A 25,223-nucleotide genomic window follows, 5' to 3' on the forward strand; every position below is an offset into this window, starting at 1 on the left:
CCCTGGCATATTATGTCAGTTCCAAGAAATATTCATCAATGTCCAATTACTCAGACACTAGAAAAGCACAAAGAATATGGGTTCGATCAAGAAAAAGAAAAAGTAGTATGAAACTCATCAGTGTCCCCATCCCCATCCCCAACCTAGCAAATCTATTTTTCCCAGTTGTTAACGTTCCTTCCTTTAAAGGTCTTTAAAAGGATTTGGAACCTACTTTTCATCACCTTTTTCAAATGGCATTACTTTCTATCAACGTTTTCTGGAGAAACTTTTTAATTGATTTAGACTAAAAGCAACAAATAAAAGAGTCCATTAAAGGATAAATAAAGAGGATAAGACCATTAAAAAAGCTGCTAAATTATACTCCTAGTGAAGTACACAGTACCAATACAAGATCTCGTGTAATTGTTGGGTGGGCTATATAGGACAGGTGGACTTCAAAAAAGAAGAAGAAGTTACTATATGTATAATTTTAATCTATTAAATTTTAGCCCACCTCATTCTATGATTATCTACATTGAAAAAGAACTTGGTGAAAATATCGACTCAAATTCGATAATAAATGATCTCTACTCTCCGAAACAACATAGGTCACAACTTCAGTAGGATTCAGGCTCCGTTCCAGAAACCTTCTTAAAAAATAAGTATACTTATTTTGGAACTTCTCAAAGAAAAATAAGAAGGGTTGTTCCAGAAAACTCAAATAAGCAGCTTATTTCACATTTTCAAACTCAAAAATAACGTAAATGAAAAATAATTTTTCAATTTTTTTTGCACCGTATTAAAAATCTCAATGAGATCTATCAAATAAGATCCATATTGATAGGAAAATTATTTGCGTAAATATATGATTTTTGAGCTTAAAGTTGCCTTAACCAAAAAATAAGTACTTAATTACTTCTTATTTTGTGGAACAAGCTTTATTATTGAACAAAAAAAAAAAAAAGAACTTATTCAAGTTCTGGAACGGGGCCTCAATAGTGTACGTTTTTTGTAATTTTCTTTTATTTACTTTTTGGACATTTATGTATTTATGTACAAGTTTGCTAAACATTAATTATAACTCTTTTTGGCTCGCGGAATTTTCAAGTGAGGGATCCCTCACTTTGTTAAAATGAGGGACTTTCATTTCCCGATCAAATTTTGAAAATCCGAACCGTTCAATGTGTGCAGAACGTAATTTTAAGGGTCCCCGTGAGAAATCAACAAAAAAAATGACCGGGAAGGGCATCATCCGAGCAGTTTTTTTTGAACCGTTCAATGAAAACTGCTCGGATGAAGCCCTTCCCGGTCATTTTTTTTGCTGATTTCTCACGGGGACCCTTAAAATCATGTTCTGATAACTTTGAACGGCTCGGATCATCAAAATTCAATCGGGAAGGAGAGTCCCGTATTTTAACAAAATGAGGGATCCCTCACCGGAACCTAACTCATATATATATATATATATATATATATATATATGTATGTATATATTTTAAATTAGTCCAGGACATATTAGATTTATGATTCTGCCCTTATGTGTACCCGATAATTCATGTAACAATAGAGAGTTGACTATAGCTTTCTCCTATTGGTCAAACACCAAAACTAGGATAGTACGATTATCAATAGCACCACATGCAGCCACTCATGAGTCATGCCCTGCCCCTCCCCCACAATGGTATCTTATCCTATTCCTACGCCATTCAAGGGTCAGTCAGGGAGATAATCGGAATTTGATGCATCTCGCTCATTCTTCTAATCTCTATCAAACGATAAACTCACTAATTTAAGTTCAAATACGGCATCCCATAGGTGGTGATCAACTGTTCAAGGGTGAAATACTAGGGGCTGCTTCTTATTGCATGCCATTAAATATAGGATGGAGGCTTAGAGCTATGACAGAGATGGGCAGCTAGTCACATAATCCTTGAGAGTGCCCTCCGCTCCGTCTTCAATTCTTGTTTTCCTCGATTCTTGCTTCGTACTTGCGTTGTCAATCTTCGCTCCGGCAAATTTGAGTAGTTTAGGATATTTTTCAAGGAAAATGCTAAAAACATCCCAATGAATTGTTGTCTCCACTCTCGTTCTCAATTCTCCCTTTGTGCTCACGCTGTCAATCTTCGCTCCCACAAATTTTTATAGTGTCATCCCAATGAGTTGTTGTTAAGGTTAAAAAGGTGTATTGAATATGTAAAAAGTGTATAGAGGCGTATTGAAAAGTATAAAATGTGTATCAATTATCTATTCTTTTTTTGTGTGTGTCTTTTTCTTAGCTTATTGAATGACCCGGCCCATTTTTCAAAGATGTTTTCACGCTCTCGCTCATGTCCACGGACGAGCGAATTATGTGATTTAGGATGACAGTGACAAGAAAACCCATGACTTCGTCTTACCGGACCTTTAATACCATGTTACATTACCAATCGTGGACGTAATGATGTATATCAACTCAACGTACGTACTCCTACAAGGTAAAACAAAATAGTATTTCCTTGTAATTCAAAAGGTACTACTGACCTTTGTGACTTGTGCGAGGGAGAGAGATCCCTAGTTATCGTATGAAGTATGAAAAGCAGAAGAATGCCAAACGACAAACGAGGACTTAGCAGGGTTTTGAGTCCAAGAGTCTATACATCCATGCCACGTCCAAAAGCAGAGGAAAAAAAAACAGGATGAGAAACAATCCTCACAAACACGATGGACAAATAGGCCAAAGATAAGATAATTTGACAGACAGAGATCCAAAATATAAGGTTGTTCTTTTCCGTCAATTCAAAGGCAAGTGGGTAACCTATTACTATTTCTGAGAAGCACATGAGAATGCTCGAGTAGGAGATCCAGTGAAGACTACAAGGTTTGAAATGTTTGGCCTTCACGAGATTCGAACATACAACTTTATAGAGGACATTGCTTTTTCATTTCCATTTGGCCAAACCCCTTGGGGTTATCTAACCACTTTCTCATCATCAAATTTGAATCCATTTTGTTTTTTCTTAGACAACATGGGGGAGAGAGTAACGAGCATGACCAATTGCCCATAAGACTCCACACCCATAGCAGATCCTATGAGGCCGGGTCCAATCACCTATAGGCTTCTACCGCCCAACAAGCATGACCATTTGATGCATGTGTGTATGTAGTCATTTTTCCAGTTATAGTTTCAACACATGTTCGTCGACCATGTGATTCGTCCAACTGAACTGTTTTTGCATTGATATGAATCTAAGCCCCCCTTAATTAGGTGCTTAATTTCTTTATCCCTAACTGGCTCTATTGGTCGAACTATGTCTGTCAGTTCTGCTTTGCAGTGTGTGCTCTTGTCTCGACGAAAGAGATCAGGTGTCATATAATTTCACGTAATTTGTCTATCTTGTTGGTTGGGTTACGCCGCATTAGCTTCTCATCTTTGTATTTTGGGTAGATTTCTTTGTATTTGCCGTTGGGCTTTATGAAATGATATGATTGCAAATTGAGTTGTAAAAAGAACGAGAAATTAATTGCACATGCGTATCACCACAACTACCTATGTCTATTTGTTGATTAGCCATTGCTACGTGTGAATATTTGAATCCATTTCAAACTTGGGTTTTGGAATGTTCTACTCATTTGGCAAGATCACAGTTACGTACGTATGAAGAACCATCAAATATGTGTTGGGTTTTGTGAAGCCTAGTTCGGTTTAGTTCGCACTCTGTTGACTATTAGGAGTTTGATGATGTAAACTCCACATTATTAAAGTACTTGTTTTACAATTATGCGGCCTCTGTAACTTGTACTCCGTTATTAAAGTACTTGTTTTACAATTATGCGGCCTCTGTAACTTGTACTCCGTTCTTCATCCATTGCATAGTATAAAATGGCGCCGGATGGGGAACCATGTAGAAATATTTGTGCCTTACGTTCTCAGTTTTTTTTTTCTTAATCGGTTTCTTTTCGACTTCCACGCCATGTGTTTGTTGATTTGACCAATTTCTCAAGAGCTATGCAATATTCAATATTCACAAAATTCAACGAAACACGGTCCATATTGAACACATGCATCAAATGCCGCACATGTGTTGAAAGTTGAAACCGTACGTACAATTTTCTGACCATATAGAAACGATAACAGTAGCGTTCGTACAAGGGAACATGGCCTAGAAACGAGCAACTCTGCCTCGAATTGAATAGTAAGCCACTAATCTATTGCGATGGGTGTACTGTAAACTACCATATCAACATAGATAGCTACACATGCATACGCGCACTTATAGAGAGAGAGAGAGAGAGAGAGAGAGAGCTGACCTCTAGATGGCTACTTCGTTCGACGAGGTTTGGAATTCTGCAAGTGTAGAAGCTGCATTTTATTGGAGAGAATCTGAAATATATATATATATATATATATATATATATATATATAGAGAGAGAGAGAGAGAGAGAGAGAGAGAGAGAGAGAGCTCCTTTTTTTGTTTGTGGGGAGAGAGAGAGAGAGAGAGAGAGAGAGAGAGAGAGAGCTCCTTTTTTTGTTTGTGGGGAGAGAGAGAGAGAGAGAGCCCGAGAGGGAGAGGGGGGAGAGGGATTTCCATGCCTTGCTTTTAGCCAATCATTTGGAGGGAATTGGCTCCCCTTTCTTTTTCGAATTGAAATTTCGTTTACCATTAGTCACGTAATCGGTAATGCTTTTGAACGTCACGGTGTTCCCGCTCTCAATTTGCACACTGTATTTGTGTTCTTCATCTTCGTTCTCATAAATTTTAATAACTTGAAATATCCTTAAAAACGCTTTCGCACTCGACCTCACGAAATACATAACTAGTTAGTAGTCCAGTACATACGTGTGCACATGCACCTATGTACAATTGGACTGTGGCTTTAGTTTATAGAGCACATTTTAACTTTTATGTTCTCTTCATCCCACTCATATTGGGCGTTACCTTGGCTCTAGAGACCGTGCAGCGTCCCCTAGCGCATTGCAAGTTGCAGTGCTTAATCTTGTCCGTCCGTCTCGATAATTAATGGTCTAGATTTAAAAAAAAACTTTTTCAAAGAAAAGTTGAACTTTTCCGGGGAAATTTTTTATAAATCTGGACCGTCCAAAATACTGAGATGCAGCACTGTAATATGCAGCGCCTTTGAGGCACTACACCAACCCGCCTTCCCTCATATTGGTCCTACTTTTTCTAAAATTTGTCATTGTCAAAAAAGGTTAATAGAAATTGTCTAAGACTGACCCATAACTGGAAAAATGACTGTGAGAGAATAGGCTGTATATCCATTTACATGAAGAAGAGAAAAAAGAAAATTGATTTTGGTACTTCAGTTTTAGCCACTGGCACTCTACTTTATGTGTTAATCATGTGAGAAAACAAAACTAAAAATAGAGTGCCAAAATCATCTCGAAAAAAAAGGTTAATATAAATTGTCTAAAGACTTACCCATAACTGAAAAATGATTGTGAGAAAATAGGTTGTAAATCCATTTACATTAACAAATAAGATCTTCTATTTGTCCAAATCAACTTACGCGTATTTCGATTAATTAAATTTGTGGTTCAATCCCACAGTGCCCAATTATCTCGGACTAGGTCACTTATACTAAAAAGTGGATGTACCTCTGTTGTTTCAGTATAACTTCAGTCACAAACTGAAGATACGATTCGTGCAATCCCACGGGCGAAAACAATACCAAAAACAGAGGTAAACACGCTTTTTCAATAGAACGGTAAATGCGCGCTCGATGCACCACAATGAACAGCTAGTTGATTCTTCTTAATATCGCTCCACAAATACAAGCTAGTGACAGAAAGATGATCACGTCCTTCACTAAAATTTTAACGGACATGCGTCGTCCAACAATATCGATGCGTAAAGCAGGATTTCATTCCCATTTTCCGATCGGACTTTTGTCTGATGGGATCTTTTTTTGTTTTGTCCGTAGGCCAGTTTGTCCAATTACTACTTGATTTTAATGGACAACTTTGTCTTTGGTTCTTTTGGCTGCTGCCACGTGATTTCAAATATACCATGCTTTTGGGTAGAGGAAACCAGCCACCCCCTTTTGTTTCTCCTTTCTCTCTGATCGACGAACATAAGCAAGTAAGCAATCATGCTTTTCTTCCTTTACAGAAAGCATGTCTTTTCACTTTTGGGGTTCGACGTACGTTCCGGGTGTTTGGATTAGTTTACGCGTACTCTAACTGATTTTCTCTCCGGTTTGATCAAAGCCATGCCATTCGTGCCGGGAACTAGAAAACTCATAAGAAATTACTTTCTCGTGGTGTGATCTCGAAAACTGAACTCAGTCAATTGTGTGGGAAAAAAATTCTATCAACCAACCGGACTAACCTTAAGGCTTATTGTCTTTTCAGTGCTGCTATAGGTGCAGCGAAGGCTGTACAACATTCGCGTACAGATCGCTTTCGCATCCGTCTCGGGTTCTGCGAAGATGATCGGAGCCGCTCATTTTGTTCAAAACATTTCGTTTAAAGTCCCTGAAAAAAATATTCTCGATCCAATATCGAAAATGACACTTACAAATCATCCAACTTTGCTTTAGAATTCAGGCTAAATTTTGAACAAAAGTTGGATGATTCATAATTGTCTTTACCGATATTGGATTGAGATGATTTTTTATAAGAACCCTAAACAAAATATTTTGAACAAAATGAGCGGCTCGAATCATCTTTGTGAGACCCAAAACGGGCGCAAAAGAGATCTGTACGCTGCTGTTGTACAGTCTTTGCTGTACTCCTATCTTTACGGTTGTCTTTTCACTTCGGTCATGACCTAACGTGCGAAAAGATTCCAATTAACTTAAAGTGAATATATTAAAAAAGTACCCTAACGCTTTGTTTGTTTGTTTGTTTTTTTTTTATATCCGCCTCTAACGCTTTGTTTGATCTTTAATTATTAGGTCTCTACATCCTTTTTTGCTGTTTTTCAATTGTGGGTAGTCATCATTTTTAGTGAGAATTACAGTAGATCATACAGTCAATTTACGAGAGTCCAACAACATATATCTACGATAATACAACTAATTAGTCCAAAATCGCAACATCAACCGCCGAAATAGGCAGAGACGAGATCATGATTTTATATACGAAGAGGCCACAATATGAACAATAAGATTTTAAAATTTTAAGGTTCAAGAATCTAAAGTATTATTTAAATTTCTAAATAATACTCGATACAAAACACAAATATCTAGATGTTCTTAACAAACCACAAACAACTACTAAGTGAAAAGTAAATTTCTCAGTGCGTCTCATCGACCATGTAAAATTTTAAAATTAAAAAACCTACTCCGCAGATAATTATGGACTTTTCCAAATAGAGGCGCCCTGGCCCTATAAACCAATCTTAAAAACCGTCTTTGCAAATAGGATACATGCAAGCAGCTAGCTTAGAGCAAGTGCAACAAGGTAGGCAAAATTTGAGCTAAAACTACTAGCGAGCAGTGCCCATTTTTCACTGTAACTACCCATATCTCTATCAACACTCCAACAACACAAGTTATTTAACCTATCTTCTATTAAAATATTATGTGGAGAGAGAGAGAGAGAGAGAGAGAGAGAGAGAGAGAGAGAGAGAGAGAGAGAGAGAGAGAGCTAGTAAAATTAATACCATTGGATACCTTGTGAATACTTCAAAGGCATATTTACCAGGCTAGTATTCATGGTAAGGCTCTTGGAGGGGTGGTTATGGTCTTGGCCTTGGTAAAATAGCAAAAGGTACCATTCGCCTTATCTGTTGTTGATGTTGTTAGCTCACATATGCTCGGGCATATACGTTTGTTGTCGTGTCTTGTCATGATCTCCTCTTAAAAAATATACTAGCTAGCCAGTTCTGCACGTAAGTCTCATGTAGTTTCTCATCAATAATTCAAAGGATTAGAGCCATGTTTGGTTCTTACTATTTCTTATTTGCTTCTTTCTCAAGCAATAGGCACAAGAAAGCAAGCAAAAATCATCTGTATCCACTTTGTTATAATTTACTTCTTTGAAAGATGGAATCTTGAAATTTGGCGAATAAGCAAATATACAACACATCCCACCAAATAAGCGAGCAAACCGTGTTCGCCTTTAATGCTCTTCGATCTATTGTTTTGGTTAGAGTAATGACATCTTGTACTAATGATTAATGTTACATGCACGTATAAATGGATACTGGACACAGATGTATTCTGAATCGTATGACACACGTGGCTCAAATAAGACGATTCTTGCGGGACTCATAAACATCCGACGATTTCGAACACGTCAGGGATGGACGGAAGGGAGTGCCCGAGCTTTTCAAGTCCCTCAAGACAGAAAATTTCTTAAAATAAAGTATACGCGTGTGACAAAAACTCCCTATAATTCAAAGTTATCAATAATATAATGATGACTACTTGTACACACACAAACTAATTACACCGTAATAGCAAAATATATTACTAATATGGAATCTAATTCTTGTTACCGCTACGTACAAATTAATCTTGCCTCCATCACTGTCCTCGTTCATACTTAGCATTTTTTATGTACTAATTAAAATTAGATGACAAAGGACTACGATAGTGTATTACTACACATTAAATAAAATTGTCCATGGCATCAACTTTAATCTGTCATTTTATCAAACGGATAGGGGAGAGAGAGAGAAGCCACATGTTGCACATTGAGCCCTCAAAAACGTATATTGAGGGGGACCCCCTAATAGCGACACAATGATAGTAATTGTTTGATTACGAGAGAAAATTCCATGCATGAGGCAGCAGTAAGTAACCTGCACGACAGAATTGTTCCCCCTGCATATTCGAAGTGGTGGTTGTCGATTCAGACACACACACGCGCACAATTTTTCTGTCCATCTTTATCATCATTCAACGAGCCTTATCCTCAAATCTACCCCCCAAAAGTGTTTTACATGGGCCAATAGGTGTGTTTATTGCTTTTGAAGTGGGGCGGTGGCCGAGGTTGTTCATGGCTTACTCTCGAGGGGTTTGGGTGGTCCATAGGTACAAAGTTCAAGTTGTGCTAACGACGCCTCTTGAACTTTGCCTTCTTGCAAAAGTCCGATCGTGTTCTGCTAGCCCTTGATTGGTGGTAGTTACAATGGCTCTTCGATTCTTTCTGGGGCTCATCAGGGGTCGTTTAGTTCTTATGATCTCATGCCCAGGTCTGATAACTCCCTCCTCCACCCTTTTTGATTAGCAAAAAAATGAATGATCGTTCCATAATGCATAGTCACAATCTAAAAGCTCCTCCGTCAACCCCCCCCCCCCCCCCCCCCCCCCCCCCCGATTCTTGAGAATTAGCCTAAATAATCTAATACGAAACCGGCTAGATTTATATGTATTCCAATAAGGTATGCACACGCGGATAAAAAAAAAAAAAGTATGCACACAAGTACAGTCACCTAGCATGGCCCCTGCACCTAGCTCCACTGGGTTCAATATTGCTCTAATAGTACTCCTACACTTACATTTCTAATAACTCGGGATATCCGGACTAGTTTCCGCTCATCTCAACTAATTTTCGGGAGTCCATTTCCTACCATCCACTAGGGGGAAGTACTACACTTTTTCTACCCCTAATTACACATTCGACTGTATAAAAAGTCTAAAGCTCTCCTTATAACCCGAAGTAAATTAGGTATTTTCCCAACTATGTTTTGCCTTGGTCATTTTTTCCCTCCATCATTCTCAACCTGACCCCACTAATACCAAATTTCTCGCCCTTCTCCGGACCTTATTTCATGGAAATTGAAGCCAAATCTCTCACATTCATTCATATCAGCGGACTCTATCGAATCAAGTGACTACGAAAATGACAGCAGAATCATGACCATGACAATTGGTAAAGATGATACAGAAGAGAGAGAGCTTCTTGCGATTTGATGTTCCACCTGCCATGCCCCTAGCTTAGGCCCTTTAGTCGTCCATTGGATGCTGCCGAAGGTAGGGGCCAAAACTCATCGGGGCGGATGAGGGGACATTTTTGGCTTGGTTTCGGCTGGCCACTTGACGCCCGGATGAACACATCCAAGCCCATTTAAGATCCCCTTGGCCGGTTTTGGGGCCAACAATTATGGACACGTTTCGACCAGGGCAAAAATAATATACCCCCGGATGAGGCCCTCCTCATCCCCTTCCCAGATGGCCTAAAATTTCAACTATAAAACAATGTTATCCCTCCATTTTATCCCTCATCCAAATCAAGTACTATTTTATCCTCCATTTTTTATACTTCATCCGAACCAACTACTTCTTTATCCACCTTCCATAAAAGTCACATTAATGTGGATCTACCTTCCATAAATAATAATACCCCAAAAACTTATCCCACATCCAATCGGCCCCTTAAACTAATGTCACCGGATTAGTCTTGCTACATGAGTATATACTCAAATACCCCATTATTTTAGCTTCATGTGTAAAATGAATGGGATTTATTAATGTCCGAGTCAACAAACTACATTGAACGATTCAGATAATAGTTTTGAATACGAGATGGGTTTCATCTGGTAGGCACCCTAAGTGAAAATTCTCTCTATATATCTACGGGTGCACATGGTTTGGAAGTGGTTAGTTTGAATCGATTACCAAAATCGTTGCAAATGATTCAAGAAATTGAGCACAAACAACCTGACTGTACAGGTAGAACCTGACTAGAACTAAACCGCAAGACCAATCCAATTATGGCACTTCCACCAAAAATAAATCGCCAACTATTCATAAATTCAAACTCCTACTAAATAGTTTTAGCAATTTCATTATAACTGGAAATCTGAAGTGGTCCACAATGGTTAATTTTTCATCAGGCAACTTGCAAATAGATTAAAAGAACCCAAAACATTTTTTGTTGAACTTTTGTGTTGAAAGTGAATTTTACCCTAATTAAACTCATTACGAATATGACTTTGGACCAAATTAGACTATTGAATTCAAAAATATAACCCCTATTCGAAAAATACCGATTCTAATTTTTCTAAACCATAACCATGCTACTAAACCGCATAATCAGACCAAATAGAGTGGTTCTCTGGCTCCATTTATGTGCACATGAATGGTACTGGTACAGTTTGGAACATCACAGAATGGGGTGCAGTGCAACTTGCTCCCGCAATGATCATATTTGGTCCCGAATCTAAAAAGCATGAGGGGGACTGCTAAAGATGCTGTTTCTCGATGCTCCACTGTACGGAAATTTGTCCGGCCCATTTGCAATCAAAATACTAATATCAAAGAGAAGAGTGAGGGGTTTGGGGGTGCTAAGAGGAATTTCAACATTTGTAGACAAAATGAGAGAAAATAAGTACTCCCTCCATCCCTTTTTAAGTGTCCTACTTCGTAATTCCAACTTATTAAAAAGACATCATCATTATATCTTTCATATCAACTTTTTCCTCCACTTTCTCTACTTACCTATCATCATTACACTTTTACTCACTTACTTTTTAAAATGGAATCTACTTTTAGGGACAAAATAGACAATTCACCAACTTTTACCTACTAACTTTACAAAATGGACACTTATTAAGGAACAGCCCAAAATGGAATACCGACTATAAATAAAGGACGGAGGGAGTAGTACATTGCTACTATAAGAAAAAGTTACATTACATAACACATTGATACCAAAACACATTGATACTTTATTGATTGACATCTTACCCTTTCCTAGCCCGATGTTCAAGTACCATCACACATTGATACTTAAACAACAGGTAGGGAAAGGATAAGAGCTCAACTGATAGAGTGTCAATGTGTAATTGTGTATAGCATCAATGTGTTGTAACGTATCTTTTTCCTATAGTAGCAATGTATTTTCTCTCATTTTTGTCTACAAATTTTGAAATTCCTCCTCCTCCTTTTTCACCCTTTGCAATTTAGCATTCCCACGCTAGGACCACCTCCACAATCAGTTAAGAGTAGTAGATAGATTGGAAACCTACGGCCCTGTTTGTTTGGCAACACACGAAGGGAATAAGGGACCCAATCTAAGTCATTTAATTTGTGTACGTGAGCAAGAACTTAATGGCGCCTCTCGAAACATCTCAAACTACTGAAATGTGAGAGCGAGAGCGCAGAGATTGAAAGTGGAGCAGAGAGTCTAGATGATTTATGTGACCTAGGACACGAGCCGCAATGCGTGCACGTAAACATGAGTGAGAGGATGAGAATGCCTTTCGAAAACATTTCGAACTAGTATCAAAATTTGTAAGAATGAGCAAGTAATCCAGACTTGGTCACTAATCTCCACCGTTAGATTATCTCCCACTTCACCAGACGGCTATAAGCAATCCACCTCCTTTTATCCCTTGCCACAAAAAAAGGAGTACGATGACTTTATCACGACACCGAACCAAATCCTCTGCACTTGAATCCTTTTCTTCCTATATTCCCATGTATCCGTTTTTGTAAGATCATACTATGTCAAGATTCTAGTGTCTTGAGATTCCTAAAGGATCCAAACGCTTAGACCTTATGGGATTTGGAACTTTGTTTCCCCTATTCTCCTATGTATTCCTAGTCATTGGATCATGCCCTGAGATTTCTGGTGTCTTGAGATTTCTATAGGATTCAATGCCTTGGAATACATGGGCATTACCAGAACAAAGGAATGTGAAGAAAAAGGAACTGGTGCCCATGATGATATGATCACTGCCAATACTTCAATCATGCAAACTGTAAAATAAGGAATGCTTTGCCTCTGTGACAGGATTTGGCTGTAAAATGCCCGAAAAGAGTAGTGCTTTTTCCCCCTCTATTACAGGCCTCTGAATTGCATCCTATCATCCTATTCAGAACTTAAGCTGTTCAGGTTAAAGTTTGAGAAACGAAAAACATCACCACGAAGTAAGCAACGGGACATCTAGTCGGTGCAAAATTCGGACACATAAAGCAGAAGTTCACCTAAAAGCTCTACCCCAGCATTGGAAGGCCTAAACTGGAAAGAATCACACACCGTCATACAATAGGATCACCAACCTTGCATGAAAACAATTGAAACAGAAAAGCAAAATGAGAAGAACAGAAATTTTTTGTAAGTCACTATGCAGGACATCCTGGTCAAATAAGGAAAAAGCAAAACTAATAGGAGCATACCATGGACGCTAGTTTTCGATAAGTAGGGCCATAGCCGAATGGCTTGAAGATCGGTTGGTTTCTGATACAAGACAAAGACAACTTATAAGCGATTGAAAAAAAGAAAGAGTAAGTGGTTACTGGAAACCCAAGAAAGGGGTTGGCTTAGGATAAGTGGGCCAAGTTTTTAAACTTTGCTGAGCTAAGCCACTTATAGAAAGACTACTAATCATACTGATCCCAAGTCTTAAAAATAAGGCAGGAAAAGCTACTTTTGATTCCCCGGTATACCAACAATAAAATGAGGTGAACCCAATCCGAACCACATTTTAAGATTCCAAAATACCCACTTTAATGAACAAAGTTAAGGATCACATATACCTTCTGATTCCATCCGCAACCAATCCTGGCCGGATATCAAAGCTTCTCTAATATCTGGATTAAGTGAACTACGGTGATGGTCAAGTACCCTGCCCCCAAGGCTGAATACCAAGTCTGGTCCAAGAGTTGACAAAGGAATCCCCAGAACATCACGTGCCATCATAGATAGAATAGGGTATCTTGGCGTGTGCACTTTCCACCAATTCAATATGTCAAAATCATAATTACGTGGAAACACCGGTTCCTCTAGATATTTGTCCAAGTCTGATGTTATGCTTTGACCCTGTGAAGTTTCATTTAGGAACTTGTCAAATCCCCTTAGTCCATCTCTAGTCCCATTACTTGTACTAGGTAAGTTGCTCCCAGGCTTTGAATCTTGATCAAGTGAAGATGAGCACATAGAATACTCATTGAAAAGTTCCTTAATACTACTCAAAACTTCCTTGATGTAATCTGGGGCATCACTGCCATAGATTTGTGGATAGTAATACTCTATCAATTTCATCTTGAATCGTGGATCCAAGATGGCTGCTACTGCTAAAGCCAAATTGCACTTGCTCCAGTAGTTATCAAACTTGGATTTCATCTTTAATGCCAAAGAACTAACAAAATCATCTGGGCTCTTGCACCATTCAATCAATTGGACGTTTACATCACAAATCTCTGGAAAATAAATATTTGCAGTAGGGTATTTGTTTCCTGAGAAGACAGTCATAACTTCAACAAAAAGCTTCAAGTAGCCAGTGACAGCACTCGCCCATTCCCACTCCCTCTCCGATAGAGCCATCGTGTAGCCAACATCATGTTCTTGCAATACAGAAAACACAGCCTTATACTCTAGGGCTGTGTCAAGCATGAGATAGGTTGAATTCCACTGCGTTGTACAGTCAGTAAACAAGCACTTGTGATTATTGATTCCAAGTTGCTGAGAAATCTCATTGAACTTTCCTTGGGTTGCTTGTGAACTTTTAACATACCTAATACTTTCTCGAACTTTGTGGGTGACATCATGAAGTGCTTCCACGGAATCCAAAGCAATAGACTTCAGAACATGTGCTGCGCAACGTGCGTCAAACAACTGACCATTCTTCAGAAGAGGCTTGTTTTGAGAAAGCCAGTCTTTGATTTTAAAAACAACGTCATCATTCGTGAAAAAATCATCAAATGTCATGGAAAACAACATCCGGTCAACATCCCAATCCATTACGCACTTGATAATAGTTTCCGAAAGTATGTCATCATTATGCGAAATATCCAAGGTGACAAAGTTCAGTATCTTCTTCTGTAGCTTCCACTCCTCATCAACATAGTTTGCGGTCAAACATAAATAAACTGCATTTTCAGGTGAAGCCCACATATCAACAGCAAGGCTAATTCTCCCATGCAAACCATGTAATGTCTTGTACACTTTCTCTTTCTCTTTCCCATAAATTGCCATACAGTCTTGCTCAATGGCACCATTACTCATAATCTCAAACATGGGTTGAAGATTCTTTACAAATATTTTGAATCCAACATGCTCAACCATGTCGAGCGGATAACCATGTAACATGATCATACGAGCGAGATCTAGCCGGCTCCGCTCTTGATCAAACTTCGCACTTCCAAGGCTTATGGCTCCCAAGTTCATGGTCTCATCTCTTTTCTGCTCTTGCTCAAACTTAAAATTTATCGGAGTAATAATTTCCTCTTTTCTTTGCCCTTCCTCGTACCCAACATTTGGTACAACAAGGGCACCCTCTTTTTTCTTTCTCTTTGCAGCAAGTATTTGAGAAACGTCATAATTAGACCTCTTCAGACAGCGTATCAGATGATTTCTCAGATGAGTAGTTCCACTATTGCTTGATCCGCTAAGTTTCTTTTTACAATGTACACAAACCGCATAACAGATGTCAACATTTTTTACCCGTTCAAAGTGATTCCATACAATAGATGTCAACCTCTTTGGCTTCTTAGCAGGTGATTCATTTGAAATTTCCATCGCATGGGTTCAATACAACCAAGGCCTGCAAACTAAATGACATCAAATTTGTACTACATTCTTCTTTAAACCAAAAAGGTTAACAAGCCAGTAACTCAATTAACTCGTGCAGATAACTTTAGCGACACGAAAGAGTAACACAAGCCATGGACACAGTTTAAGAAAAATAATATCATTCAACCTCAGCAAGAAATGAAGCCAATTGAAGGCCATTGAGTGTCCAGGTCATAATGTATACCCTAAAACACGCCTAAGGAGGTATATAACCAGAATATTATGCAAAACTTGGGGACCGAACCTCCGGGTAATCATCAGATTCAAAGCTCCATTTCACAAACTGTACAAAAGATGACTTATCTGGCTGAACAAGGTTTTAAGCACCAATATATATCAGCGAATTCGGACCCAGCCGACAAAAGCTACATACCGGCGTAATCCAGTGCATCCAACATCCATTTCTACATTGTCATTTCAACTACACTCATAAGTTACACAAGTTCGTTTTTCTCAAATGGCCGAAAACTTTGTTGGGTCTCTACATATTCTCGTCGGTTATAAAGAGCCCCCGCAACAATAAAATTTCCATCGTCTTGTTTGGTTTAGAGAGAGAGGAGAGAAAATGGTAAAATTGAGTATAAAGCACAGTAATTCTTTCCTCCGAATTTCAGTCAAGGTAACAATAAGACGAATTACAACTACAGGCACAAAATCCCCAATCATGCAAACCCTCGATCGCTCAACCAAAAATTCGACCCAAACTATTTACCAAAAAAAAGAAAGAAAATTGGACCCAAACCCAGATACGAAACCAGGATACCGCGGATAAAATAAAAAAAAAATCCCAGGATACCCAATGGAGATAAATCTAGATTAAAGCAATTAAAGAAAGAAAATAACGTAATTGAATCAAGGTGGGTTTTACCCGGATTATCCAGAAACTGAACCTGAGATTGAGAATCGGAGATGGGTTTTTCTGTCTCTTTCGCTTTGTGTGCGCTGAGTCCGACTGTAATGACCGAGTCCGATCGGACGATCCGGGAGGGTCAGGGTTAGGGTTTGTTCACTTCATGGGGAAGAGAATATGAATCGGATGTGGTGGAGTTTGAGAGAGAAATACGGTACACCCGATTGGAGTAGTACCAAACCAAATAGGGTGGGTCAACGTGTGGTTAGATATGATGACGTTAAACCCAAGATTTGGGTCCGGTTGCGGTTAGGGTTTTGGTGGGTTAGGCTGGCTCTGAAAGTGGGTTTGGAGAAGACAAGCGGATCTGAATTTGGGTTATGTGGTGGCTCCTTTCGGTCTCCTCCAATATAAACAACGTGGGTTGGGCTCAAGTTACTAATCGAGAAATAATACTGCTACGTACATTTTTACCGATCACTTTTCGACCATTCCTTTCTCATATATGTATTGGTCTTACATATTTTATATTTGGTCATGAGATGTCTTATACATATGTGAGAGAGAAGTGATCGAAAGAGTGATCGGTGGAGTGTACCTAGAATTAATTTAATTTTTTATTTGTTCTTGTTTGAAACGACTCAAACGAGTTCTGAAATTGTTTCGGCATGTCATCATCATTTCTTCTACATTTACATGTTGCTTGCTCGTACGTGAACAAATTTATGGGTTACAATTATAATTCTTATGGGATTTTTTTATTTGGAATTACAATAATAGAAAACTAAATAAATACTGTAAAACATTTGAAATTTTTTTTCCTTATTAGGCTCCATTTGGAACTTGAGGAATTTCCTTCCCTTGTTTAGTTTCAAGACAAGAGAAAGAGAATGAAAAATTACCAAAGGAAAAAAAGTTCATATTTTTCCCTAACTTCTATTTAACTTAACTGTGCTCTTAGGGTCTGTTTGGTTAAAAAGAAATTCATGCTGAAAAGTAAAAATAAGAGAAAGTTAAATGAAAGAAAAGATAGTGAAAAGATAATTTATTTTCTTCTATGTGTTTCATTAAAAGAAAAGTTTTGTAGGAATATTGTTGGAAAATACTTATAATAACTGCTTTACCCTAAATATATACAATATCGATCATGGTAGAAAAGTAAAAAAAATTATAAACATAATGGTAGATGTCATAAAAGCTGTCAATTTTCATAAGAAAATAAAAATTTCTTGTATTTTTAGCAAAAAATTGGAAACGAGGTAAGCATGCTTAAAAGTTGTAGAAGAAATTTTTTACTTTCAACTGCAGATAGTAATTGAGAACGAAACTATAATTTGTAAAATGGTTTATTTTTTGAGCTAGAATTCAAATTGGAGCGAGCCTGCTTGCGAAATCTTTGGGAAGCAGAAGCCTCACCTTGACCTTGCTTGCCTCCGGCCCTCCACTGCGGCCAACTCTGAACTCGACGCTGCAACAACATTTCTAGAGAGAGAGAGAGAGAATGGCGAGGAGGCGACTGCTGTTGCTGTTAAAGCCCTTCGACGTGTTCCCCGCCCAAAACCATCCCAACGTTCTTCCCCGCATCACAAGCCCCAAGGTCAGCTCCGTCTATTACCCTTTTATCTGTCCTAGCTCTTCTGTTCTCAATCTCACTTGGTTGTTCTTTTTATGGTGACCGTCTTTGCCATCACCAAATGAGTAGATTACCTGTTTGATAAAATGACGTTGTAGTTTGTAGCATAATCTCCCATTGTGGATGTGTTTGTACCCGATTTTGGCAAAACCACAAGGCCCTATGGTGCTGGGTCATTTCCATTTCTCTCCAAATTATTCAATCCAAATAATTACTATCACGCCCAAATGGTTGCTTCTCTAGTCAGCTTTTTGTTGGTAACTGACAAACTGTCTTCAGATTGTTATCCGCTTATCAGGTGAATGCTTATACGGCAGGGATGCTTTTGTATTAGTGATGTCCTTAGTGCTTCCATGCTAGACTGATCATAGGAGTTACTCCTTGGCATTACTTTTTTGTGCCAAAAGTTCAAGTTGAAGAATGTTTCAGGAATGTAGCTTCATCAGTTGGGAGACCCCGCACTTTGTCTTATAATTGCGATCTTAAGAGTTCGCATATTTACTCCTCTTGCTCCATTACCTTGTGAAATCTACCTTGTCAGTCTACCTGGCGTTTGTCCTCCTTGTAACACATTTATCATCGCAGACTTCGCAGGTGTTATCTTATCTGGACAACAGGCGCAAGGTTCACAAGGATGCCATAAACTTTTGTCAGGATATTTTGCGGCAAAAGTATGTTGATTGGGAAGCCATGTTTCGTAGCAATCTGTCACAGCCAATTCGTGATGTGGATCTGGTTATAACGGTGGGTGGTGATGGAACACTTCTGCAAGCAAGCCATTTTATGGATGATTCTGTTCCAGTACTTGGTGTGAATTCAGACCCCACTCAAGCTGAAGAGGTTAGTTGTCTTTCCATCTCCATTCCGGATCTGGTTGCTAATATGTGTTGGGTATACATTAATCAACTCATTTTGGTTTTGAGACTCCCAATGGCAGACCTTAATAAACTGCACTCTTTCTGCTGTAGGTGGAAAAATTCAGCGAAGAGTTCGATGCTACAAGAAGCACCGGCTATCTCTGTGCCGCAACTGTCAGAAATTTTGAACAAGTATGACTACCTTCTTATGAGATTGACGAAACCAAAAGTCTTGCTAGTCTGTGATTGAATACCTGGCCTTTAAGATATTTATGATGTAGCTTTTATGTTTCGCTCATTTTAGTTTGTGTTGTGTTCAAGTTTGATTGTTCTGAAAATTTTGTTGCTTCCAATATGATAACATAAATCATTAATCCATTGCTTCCCTAACCACTTCTTGTGGTAGTTAAAAGGGAAATCTCCCAAGCTGCTCTCACCCATCCTTCTGTGTTATCCAGCATGTGTTCATGTTCTGTTAGGTCCTGGTTTTTAACCGTGGAGAAATTTTACCTTCTGTTTCTTTTGGAGCTTCAATGTGGTTTCATTCTATTAAGATACCTCTATGTTGATTCATTGAACACAATCATGTTTTTCAGATGCTAGACAACATCCTTGAGGGTCACTCAGTTCCTTCTGAATTGTCAAGGATGTCAATTTGTGTGAACTCAAAGCTGCTGTCAACTTACGCTCTTAATGATGTTTTGATTGCACACCCGTGCCCTGCAACAGTTTCTCGTTTCTCATTCAGGTAAAGCGTCACCTTTTAAACATTATTACTGGCATACAGTCGTAAATGTCATATCACATGTGTTCAGTCGTTTGTTATTTTTTTGGCAGAATGAGGAAAGGTATCCAGCCTTGTTCCCCTTTAGTGAACTGTCGGTCAAGTGGTCTTAGGGTCTCAACTGCTGCCGGATCAACTGCTGCAATCTTATCGGCCGGTGGATTTGCAATGCCAATTTTGTCTAAGGATCTCCAATATATGGTAAGGGAGCCCATTCTACCTGGAGAAGCGAGCTCTCGCCTTATGCATGGAGTAGTAAAATCTGATGAGTCCATGGACGACGTTTGGTATTGTAAAGAGGGGATGATATATGTTGATGGTTCTCATGTTTTCTGTCCTATCCAGCATGGGGATACTATTGAACTCTCTTCCAGTGCCCCAGTTTTGAAAGTATTCTTGTCTAACCACTTGTTAACGTAGATACACGTGTAGCAATAGCCATACTCTGAATAAAAGGAATTTTTGTAACTTGAGTAATTGGAAATGTGAGAAAGAGCACTTTTGTATTTAATTTGCATCTGTGGATTTTGGTTGTTTCTTTTTTTCTTTTTTTGCGAGAAAATGATCGTTGTCATTTTCATTATGAAGAAGATCTGAAGATCATTACAGTGATACAGGACACTAAAAAACACAGGGCAAAGCACTTGAAACAGACTCTGATAACTTTGTAAACATCCCGGAGGACTGAAACATACTCAACAACGGCAAATGGAACTACCTACACGCCGGTGAAAGTCCCTAATCCGTGACGGGCACGTTGCCATTTCTGCAAGTTGCCTACACCCCGGTGTTTGTAGTTACCTGTTTTTACTGGGTTTTGATTTTTGATTTGCTCATTTTTCAATCCGATGTACAGATGTATCCACATAGCTCAGGTTGTTTTTGTCTATGATAAGCCATTCCAGCTTCTGATGTTTGTTCTAATGCCCAAAAATCAACCTTGCCAAACCCAATCCCCAAAGTGATGGGTTGCCCAAAGACACAACAGGAGAGGAAAAATTAGCAGGACAATTTTTTTTATTTTTTTTGAACAGCAGGACAATTGATAGACCAAAAAAAAAAGGTCGTCATGGGCATTTAAGGTACATGGAAACAGGGAAATCTCTCAGGAATTCCAGTAATTTCATACACCATAATGATGCTGAAGTTCTCGCTGTCACTTCTATGACTTTGGAAAACAAAGACAATTTCTGACCTGTGAAACGAAGGCCATGAAACTTGAACAGATGGAAATTATATTTAGCTCATGCCCAAACAGCCCAGTGATATTTGTAGAAACAGAAAAAACAAAACAAGCGAAATACATTCCTCTTTAATCAAGTGTAGTCCTGTGAACTCTCAAGTGCAGTTGGTTTTCTCTCAAGCACACAACAGATGGGGCAAATCAGCTTCAACGATACTACTGTAGTCTTTCATAATTTTTGTTCTCGTGGCTGCTTCACCCTGAGAATGAATCACTATAGGCTATATACATTGCCAGTCACTGGAAACAAAGAATCCCCTTTGAGCTGTATAATCAGCAGCAACTCGGCTTTGCAATGGCAAGCCTCAACCTTCTCTACAACCTGCAAAAAGCACACAACCTCCATTAAATCTTTGAAATTACGAATAATTCCAGTGAAACATACAAATACTACTTACGTGAACATTTGAGGGCGGTTGCGAGAAAGCTGAGGTCGCTTTATTGGTGAAAGTATTAGGTTCCTCAGAGTCATTGATGGGTTACTGGCTCCAGATCCAAACACCGGTCTACCGGCAGCAGGTCTTCTGTTATCAGCATCAAGTGGAATGGCTGATTGTTTAGCAGGTGAGCAACCAGAGATGTCAAAGGGGCCAGAGTTCGAACTATTCTGTCTTGCTTGTGGCCATATGTCCTCTATCGGGCCTGGAGTTTCAGGAGTGAAAACAGACCAATCTGCAACAAATAAGTCAACTGGCATTTCTTCGCAGAATACAACTACCACCAAGTAAACTTGTTTGCTTGACGGTTTTAAAAAAATCAACAAAAAGTTCCTTTTGCATTCTTGGAAAGCATTTCTTCTTAAAAATGAGTAGGATATGGAGACAATAATGTTTTTGTTTTCAAAAACAGTTTATGAAACGTGTTCTGTAACAACCAAACAGTTGAACTCTGTCAATTCGCTCTGGGAACTCCAGACATTGGATGAAAAGCACTTTGGTCTTTTGACGCAGACTATTGCCTGGAACTACTTTCAAGGACTATTAACAGAACAATTTTACCTTTTCTGATAGGATCTCTGTTATCCATCATGTTAGGTGGATTTGAGAACAAATCTGGCTCAGCTCTTGAATAGAAGTTGTTTGCGGGCTGGATGGCTGATCGTTTCATCGACTCGTACTCACTTCTCAACTGATCATACATTTCATCAAGCTTCCTCTTTTGCCTTGTATTCGGAAATAATAGTTTGCCTCAGTTATGAATCAGGTTTGAATAGGATTTGAAAAAGGGTCTCTGAAACTGACCTAGATTTCTCAGAAAATTTTTCTTGAAGCTCTTGCTTATCCTTGGATAAGCTTTCAACCTCTTGTTCCAGCATCTGGCATCTCTTGGCCATTTTCTGGTATGCGGTATGCACCTGCTCCATTTTTTCTGTGAACTTCTCTTGCATTGTCTCGCATTTCTGCCTACACTGAGCTACTATTTTATTCATCTTGAGCTGCATTTCCAGTTCTTTTTGCCCAATGTAGAACGTCACACTTCTGTATGCGCTCTTCATCACTAGAGATGTTCAAGGAACAACGTATGGACGAAACGTGTGCTCTATCGATATCATCCAAATAGTTCAAAGCCATGTTGGAATTATAACTAAAACCTTTTGTTTTAGCATTATTATTGGGCTAATGGTACTTGCCACAAAAAGAACGGCTGTTTCCATGATCCTCTCTATGTCGTTAAATACTGGATGATCTCGATAAGGTGATTTATAGGGAATTTGAAAATGAAAACATATTTGCTGGAAGTATCAAACAATGAAGGATACATATCTGCGGAGACATCCCGACCATGGCCATCTGCAAAACAGTAGTACAGAAAGAGTCAGGCAAAAGCACGGATCCCATTGTGACCTCTGTTTGAAAACCAACATTGCATTAGGTTACAGTATATTTAATAGAAGAATGCTCGCTTACATTTATCCATTCATCATTAGGATTGATATCCACAGGTTTCATAAGACTGCCAAGTGAGAGTCATAGTAATTAGTCAAGAGGCAATCAAATTCCAAATATGTAATGGATCATGATGATAATATAGCATAAAGTAGCTGAAAATCCTTCTGTTACAAAGCTTTCTTGCACCAAAGCTCCGTGGTCAAGATTGGTGACATCACTTCCATTAAAGCATGCAACAAACTAACGGCCAAAGGGGAAAAATCAATGGTAAACCCGCAGTAGGCTCATTATAGTAAGCAAATATGCTGCAGGCTGCACTGGTCCTTTCCTCTTAAGTCGATGCAATTGTAACAGACCAATGTACAAATCATACACTAAAAACACATGTTAAAGATATGGATCCATGTCTCCATGATATCAGAAGCCACTGACCTCTTGGAGAGCACTTGATCACATATGGGGCAAGCCGCGTCATTACTGAGGATCTTGCTGGCATCTTCGGTGCCTTTTAATACCGTTAAGGAAACTATGCCCATGCACCAATTCTACAAATTCGAAAGTAAAGATACAGACAAAACTGCAGAAAGTCAAAACTGCTGTATGCCTAAAGATACACAAGATGTGGCCACAAGTGGTGGAAATAGCTCGCCCTTCCAATTCTCTCCAGCACGCATTGCATCTCATCTCAGCCTTCAGATATTATCTCCAATTTCAGCAATAAGTTGGGACCTGAAAGACCATGAAGCAGGAGCACAAACAAACATCTGAGCAAGCTTCTATGAAAAGTTCACATTCTATCTTGGTGTGTTTAACAATTACACTATGATCAGCTATAGGGCCAAGATACGACCAGCTCTATAAGAAAATCTATTGCGATGATAAATTACATATCGCAACAATGTCTAGAAATGTAGTTGATCAACTCAGGAGTTGGCCACTGAAGCAAAGTAGGTATTAGACAGCATATTAGGTTGATGTGAGAAATTTTTGCAAAGATTACAATATAAATTGGAAGAATGATTGCAGTTGGAAATTGTCCAAGTTCAACAAGAAACCTAAGCTACTTTCTTTCTCAGCTGTGGATCAAGCAGTGTACATAAAGTTGAACTCATGGTCAACCTATCGTTGCACTTGGTTTCTGGATCAAATAGCACGCAAAATGCACAAAAATAAGACAGCCTAGAATTCCAATACGGAGAAACAATCATTAAACACATTTGCAGAAAACAAAGCACAAAGTCGGCCCTGATTGGAATATGCACGAGAAAAGTAAAGGGGGATCTAGTGATGACTGATGAGAATTCCGTGCCATTGTGTTTTGACTAAACCAAGAAATTACAGAACAATAAATCTTTTTTTTATATAACTCAGGCGTCCGAGCCAACTTTCGAGCACCTCGACTAACCTTGGGACCAATCCCACTGCCCACTTGCGGGGGTCCCAATTAAAGCCAGAGCAAGAGAACAACAAAACTTAATACCCTAGACGGTTTCCATTCATCTTATTTGAGGTGCAAATTAAACATTCGAAATTCATATGCTTGCAATACGAACTCACCAGAAGAATAAACCCTAGTGTTTCCCACTGCCTCAGTTTCCAGCCTTTTCTTCAAGCCTTCGAAGCCAAACCTGAGGATATCCAAACAGAAACTCAAATCATTACTTCTTTTTTTTTTTTTAAATTAGTCATCTTAGGTCGAATTCACTTGAGTAAAAACACAAACAGTTGATCGCCGTCTCCGTCTCAATTCGATTTCTAACGGACCTATCGACATAAGGGAGTTGAAAACCTAACCGGAATTCAAAACTTATCGAATTGCGCCACAGATTCAAGAGCTAAAGGTAAGATCGTGATCGCGTACGACAAACGGAATGAAGCCACCGACGGTGCTCTCTCTCTCTCTCTCTCTCTCTCTCTCTCTCTCTCTCTGTGTGTGACGATTGAAAATGCAGCGAAGGGCTCTACCTCTACTCCGTCGCGGGTGCTATATGTTACGAAATTCAATGGGAAAAGGCGGCAAAAGGCAGTTTTGTGCTTTTGTTTTCTCGCCGTGACCTGCCGTTAAGTTCCGGTTGGATTGTCTCAAAAAGGGGAAATTTTTTCTATCCATCTCCTCACTCAGAACTTTAAAAAATCTCTCTTAAATTTTTTTCCAAATTGTTAAGGCTTTGTTTGAAACATGTAGAAAAGAAAGAAAAAGAAGGGACACCTTATTTAATTTGGAAAGGAAATGAGAAGTTAACAGGACAATAAAGTTTTAAGAACATACATTTTTTCCTCACGCTCTTTTTATTTTATTTTCCTTTCTATAAGTTCCAAACACACCATAAGGGATTGGAATATCAATGCATCGAACTTAGGTTTTGCTCTTTCCAAAATTTTCAAGTTCGAAACAGTCAATCAACTTTTGTGAAGCAAGTTCATCTAGAATTTTAGTGTTTTAGTGGGCTTCTCACTAGTATTATTTTTCCAATAAATTAATTAAAAATTTATATAAGCTAGTTAAAGATCCTGAGTTA

At 38.8% G+C, this 25,223-nt stretch overlaps 4 protein-coding genes across 17 annotated transcripts in view; 1 reads left to right on the forward strand and 3 right to left on the reverse strand.

The window, feature by feature from the left end:
- The window catches only part of LOC131331465 (alpha,alpha-trehalose-phosphate synthase [UDP-forming] 1), a 28,159-nt gene extending 23,753 nt beyond the window's left edge, over positions 1 to 4,406 (reverse strand). The window contains exon 1 of one of the 2 annotated variants that reach the window (XM_058365417.1): positions 4,270 to 4,406. The gene's annotated coding sequence lies outside the window, so the exon portion shown is untranslated. The remainder of the gene's footprint in view (positions 1 to 4,269) is intronic. The other variant, XM_058365415.1, reaches the window with a different exon arrangement.
- Positions 4,407 to 12,603: 8,197 nt separating this feature from the next.
- Positions 12,604 to 16,700, reverse strand: LOC131331468 (zinc finger BED domain-containing protein RICESLEEPER 1-like). 6 transcript variants are annotated; one of them, XM_058365427.1, is made up of 4 exons: positions 16,339 to 16,700; positions 13,414 to 15,426; positions 13,054 to 13,114; positions 12,604 to 12,936 (listed from the first exon to the last, which is right to left on the reverse strand). In XM_058365427.1, exons 2-3 carry the CDS (start codon positions 15,392 to 15,394, stop codon positions 13,062 to 13,064), a joined length of 2,034 nt encoding a protein of 677 aa, XP_058221410.1. In that variant the 5' UTR covers positions 15,395 to 15,426; positions 16,339 to 16,700; the 3' UTR covers positions 12,604 to 12,936; positions 13,054 to 13,061. The 6 variants fall into 6 exon arrangements, with proteins under 6 accessions (XP_058221410.1, XP_058221409.1, XP_058221411.1 ...); XM_058365426.1 differs by having other exon boundaries at positions 13,414 to 15,419; positions 16,317 to 16,700; XM_058365428.1 differs by having other exon boundaries at positions 16,317 to 16,700.
- A 901-nt stretch (positions 16,701 to 17,601) lies between these two features.
- LOC131331481 (probable NADH kinase) lies at positions 17,602 to 20,083 on the forward strand. Its single transcript, XM_058365445.1, has 5 exons — positions 17,602 to 17,895; positions 18,517 to 18,771; positions 18,900 to 18,980; positions 19,385 to 19,536; positions 19,626 to 20,083. Exons 1-5 carry the CDS (start codon positions 17,800 to 17,802, stop codon positions 19,990 to 19,992), a joined length of 951 nt encoding a protein of 316 aa, XP_058221428.1. The 5' UTR covers positions 17,602 to 17,799; the 3' UTR covers positions 19,993 to 20,083.
- Positions 20,084 to 20,628: 545 nt separating this feature from the next.
- Positions 20,629 to 24,806, reverse strand: LOC131331482 (E3 ubiquitin-protein ligase CCNB1IP1 homolog). 8 transcript variants are annotated; one of them, XM_058365453.1, is made up of 10 exons: positions 24,670 to 24,806; positions 24,262 to 24,332; positions 23,319 to 23,433; positions 23,137 to 23,209; positions 22,723 to 22,768; positions 22,575 to 22,605; positions 22,057 to 22,312; positions 21,814 to 21,977; positions 21,214 to 21,457; positions 20,629 to 21,137 (listed from the first exon to the last, which is right to left on the reverse strand). In XM_058365453.1, the coding sequence occupies exons 3-10, from the start codon at positions 23,386 to 23,388 to the stop codon at positions 21,131 to 21,133; spliced, it is 891 nt and encodes a 296-aa protein (XP_058221436.1). In that variant the 5' UTR covers positions 23,389 to 23,433; positions 24,262 to 24,332; positions 24,670 to 24,806; the 3' UTR covers positions 20,629 to 21,130. The 8 variants fall into 8 exon arrangements, with proteins under 8 accessions (XP_058221436.1, XP_058221432.1, XP_058221435.1 ...); XM_058365449.1 differs by having other exon boundaries at positions 21,214 to 21,487; XM_058365452.1 differs by lacking the exon at positions 24,670 to 24,806 and adding an exon at positions 24,499 to 24,661.
- Between the last annotated feature and the right edge of the window lie 417 nt (positions 24,807 to 25,223).

The sequence above is a fragment of the Rhododendron vialii genome, chromosome 6a (genome assembly GCF_030253575.1).
Source record: "Rhododendron vialii isolate Sample 1 chromosome 6a, ASM3025357v1".
In the NCBI taxonomy this organism is placed as follows: Eukaryota; Viridiplantae; Streptophyta; class Magnoliopsida; order Ericales; family Ericaceae; genus Rhododendron; species Rhododendron vialii.